Raw genomic sequence first — 3,580 nt, 5'->3', positions numbered from 1 at the left:
AAGATTCAATTAGATTCCTATTTCAGTCACCTAAATTATTTAGGGTGAACGAACCAAACCTAAATATTTTTTTTTTGGTAAATATCCAGATACGCTACTACAGAACACTGACCACTCTAATTTGTTTTGGGGGGGGGGATGTGATGTTGGGGCGCGCGTGCCAACATCACATCCGCTACCCCCCCCCCCCCCCGCAATGTTAAATGGTGTTCTAATTGGTAAATGTCGGTGCGTTACTTACGGAAAATTTGAAAATTCGATGTTCCAGGTAAAAAAAAAAAAAAACAGATAAATTACCCCCCCCCCTACTCCAACTTGGTGTGCTCCACACAAAAAGCGCTATAATGTATTTTTGAAAATTAGAAAATTCTATGTCCTGGAAAAAAATATCCCCTCCTCCCAACATAGTTTGCTTGGTGAAGCCGTCGTTTATGCTACAGCGTGCATGCGCGTAGCATAAACGGATGCTGCAAAATGGTGGAAAGAAGTTCGTGGGTTCAGGGGTAAATACCATGCAAACGGTAAATTTGCCCCAAGTTTGACTATCAGATTCGTTGTCAGCGACCTCAATTACCTATAAAAAAAATAAATTAGAGTGGTCGGTGTTCTGTAGTAGCGTATCTGGATATTTACCCTTTTTTTTCTTGCTTAAAAAAAATAGCATTAATACAGTAAGTTAGGTAAACTGACTTTTTCGTTTAAAAATGGAATTATTTCCCTTTCGTTATTAACTTTAAAAAAAAAAAAAATTTTTTTTTAATAAATATTTTGTGGGGTTTGTATTACTGTACACATAGATTCGAAAAAGTTGTCCAAAAAGAAATATATAACAAATAAATGTTATCAAAGGCAAGATAAGTTACTTTTCTACCAAACTGGATATATTTTTCGTGTTTTTATTAAATGTAACATGTTTATTCAGCTCGAAAACCATACAGTGTTTACCGATGTATTGGAACATTCAAGATGGCGTCTGATTCTCTCTTTAACACGGTAAGTGTGGGAAAAGATGTTATAAATAAAAAACCGGATAAAATACTGTTACAAACTCGCTCAATATATGTTACCGTGACATAGGCTGACATATATTCGGCAGGTTTTTAATAGTATTTTGTATAGTTTTTTATTTATAACACCTTTTTGCATACTTACGGTGTTAAAGAGGGTGTGAGACGCCATCTTGAATTTTCGAATGCATCGGTAAACACTATGTTTTTCGAGCTGAATAAATATGTTACATTGAATAAAAACACAAAAAATATATCCAGTTTGGCAGAAAAGTAACTTATCTTGCCTTTGATAACATTTATTTGTTATATATTTGTTTTTTGACAACTTGTTTGTAATCTATGTGTACAGTAATACAAACACCCATTTTGTGTTTTATATACATAAAGTACAATTGTTGAATGTTACTGTTTTGATTATATTCGTTTGGGGGGGGGGCACAATTAAAAATTAAGAAAGATTAAAATGAAGCGAAATTTAAGTTTCCGTTCCATTTTTACAACAACCGTAAAACAGTGCATACTCAGCAAGTTTTATCGTAATTTATAAGCATATTGAAACACTAAATCAACATTTTATTTATTTTTTTTGCATAATTAATGATGGAAGTATTTTTCTGTTTATTTTCTTAACATCTGTTAAAAAAAAAATAATTTGTACATTCTCTTGAAAAAATGAATCAAACTTTTCTCTACTTTCACATGTGTTCCATTTTAACAAACTGAGCCACAGCAACGCGTGGCCGGGTACAGCTAGTATATATATATATATATATATATATATATATATATATATATATATATGTGCTGACAAAAGAAGAACTCTCTTCTATGCCTTCCGGAAGCGAATTACTTCCCTTACCGGAAGCAAATTATTTCCCTTTAGTTTTTATCCTATGTATGAAATGTAGAACACGTGGACTCGCTTCTCCGCGTTGTTCTTAGTGAAATAAAGCTTACTTTAAGCTCACTCAGTTCTCCTGTCCTATTTATCACAATTTATTTCACTAAAGAACTATGGAGAAGTACCTGAAACCCGAACGCCTTGATTTGGAACCCACAAAGGCGGACGCAGCCGATATATGGCGACACTGGAAGAGGTCGTTTGTTATATTTATCGAGGCAGTTAGTGGTCCGCAACTGACAGACGAGTAAAAACTCAATTTATTAATCAACCTGGTGTCTCCAGCGATTTATAAACACATTTCTGACGTTAATGACTACCAGACAGCTATGAACACCCTAGAAGAGGTTTTTGTTCAACCTAAAAACAGCATCTTCTGTCGTCATTTACTGGCAACTCGTCGTCAACAAAGAAACGAAAGCGTGGACCAGTATTTACAGTCCTTAAAAGAACTTGCTAAGGATTGTGACTTTCAGGCTGTGTCGGCGATACAAGCGAGGGATGAATACATCAGGGATGCATTCATAAACGGAATCGAGTCATCCCACATCAGACAGAGGCTCCTGGAGAACAAGAAACTCGACCTGCATACTGCGTTCGACCAGGCTCTCACGCTCGAGACAGCTCAAAAACAGTTGTCATTGTACGCTCAGTCGGACTCCTTGACTGCGTCGATATCTGCAGTCGGAACGGAAGAAGACGACAACCGGTCTAGATGCGAGGAGCAACCCACAGTAGTGTCACTCTCAGGACAGAAATGCTTCTTCTGTGGAAACCCAAGGCATGACCGGGCGAGGTGCACCGCCAGAAATTCTTTTTGCAAAAACTGTAAGAAGAAAGGGCATTTCGCTCGTGTCTGCAGATCGCCAACGGCTGCTGCTGCTATAAACTACGGTGAGTCTCTTCTTGCTTCGTCAGTTCCTTCTCTTAACTTTTCGGAGAGTCTCTCTTGTTCGTCCTTATGGGGAAAAATTAAAGGTGAACCCATGAGGATACTCATCGATACTGGGAGCTCAGAAAATTTTATCCATCCTGACAAAGTTAAGGTATTCGGGTTAACGGTCCTGCCAAGTTCCGAGAAGATTTTGATGGCTAGCAGTTCTCATTCGTCCTCTACTCTCGGTCATTGTGTTGTATCTCTGGGTCTGAATGGAAGGGAGTATGATAATGTCAAGTTATCGATTATGGCCAACTTGTGCAGTGATGTAATTCTCGGACATACATTTCTGAACCAACACTCGTCGGTAGAAATACGTTTCGGAGGACCCCTCCCCCCTCTCACTGTTTGTGGGCTTACCGCCATTAAAAATGTCCCTTACCCGTCTCTCTTTACAAACTTAACCCCAGACTGTCGCCCAATTGCGGTTAAATCCAGGAGACATACCCTACCAGATGCCAAATTTATTAAATCGGAAATAACCCGCATGCTAAAGGAAGGTATTATAGAGCCCTCTCAATCTTCATGGTGAGCCCAAACACTCGTAGTGACTCCTGAGAATCACAAGAAGAGACTTGTTGTGGATTACTCTCAAACGATAAACCGTTTCACTCTCCTAGATGCTTATCCTCTTCCTCGAATGGAGGACATGGTAAATGAGATTGCCACTTATCAAGTGTTTAGCACTCTTGATCTAACTAGTGCTTATCATCAAGTTGCAATCAAGCCGGA

General features: G+C 38.4%; 1 protein-coding gene across 1 annotated transcript; it reads left to right on the top strand.

Moving 5' to 3' along the window:
* The first annotated feature begins 2,240 nt into the window (after positions 1-2,240).
* LOC145280218 (uncharacterized) lies at positions 2,241-3,380 on the top strand. Its single transcript, XM_080132005.1, has one exon. The coding sequence runs from the start codon at positions 2,241-2,243 to the stop codon at positions 3,378-3,380; it is 1,140 nt and encodes a 379-aa protein (XP_079988131.1).
* The last annotated feature ends 200 nt before the right edge of the window (positions 3,381-3,580 follow it).

Source organism: Euprymna scolopes, chromosome 1 (assembly GCF_053919585.1).
Source record: "Euprymna scolopes isolate OS-2025 chromosome 1, ASM5391958v1, whole genome shotgun sequence".
In the NCBI taxonomy this organism is placed as follows: domain Eukaryota; kingdom Metazoa; phylum Mollusca; class Cephalopoda; order Sepiida; family Sepiolidae; genus Euprymna; species Euprymna scolopes.
This window is presented reverse-complemented; position numbering and strand designations above follow the sequence as displayed.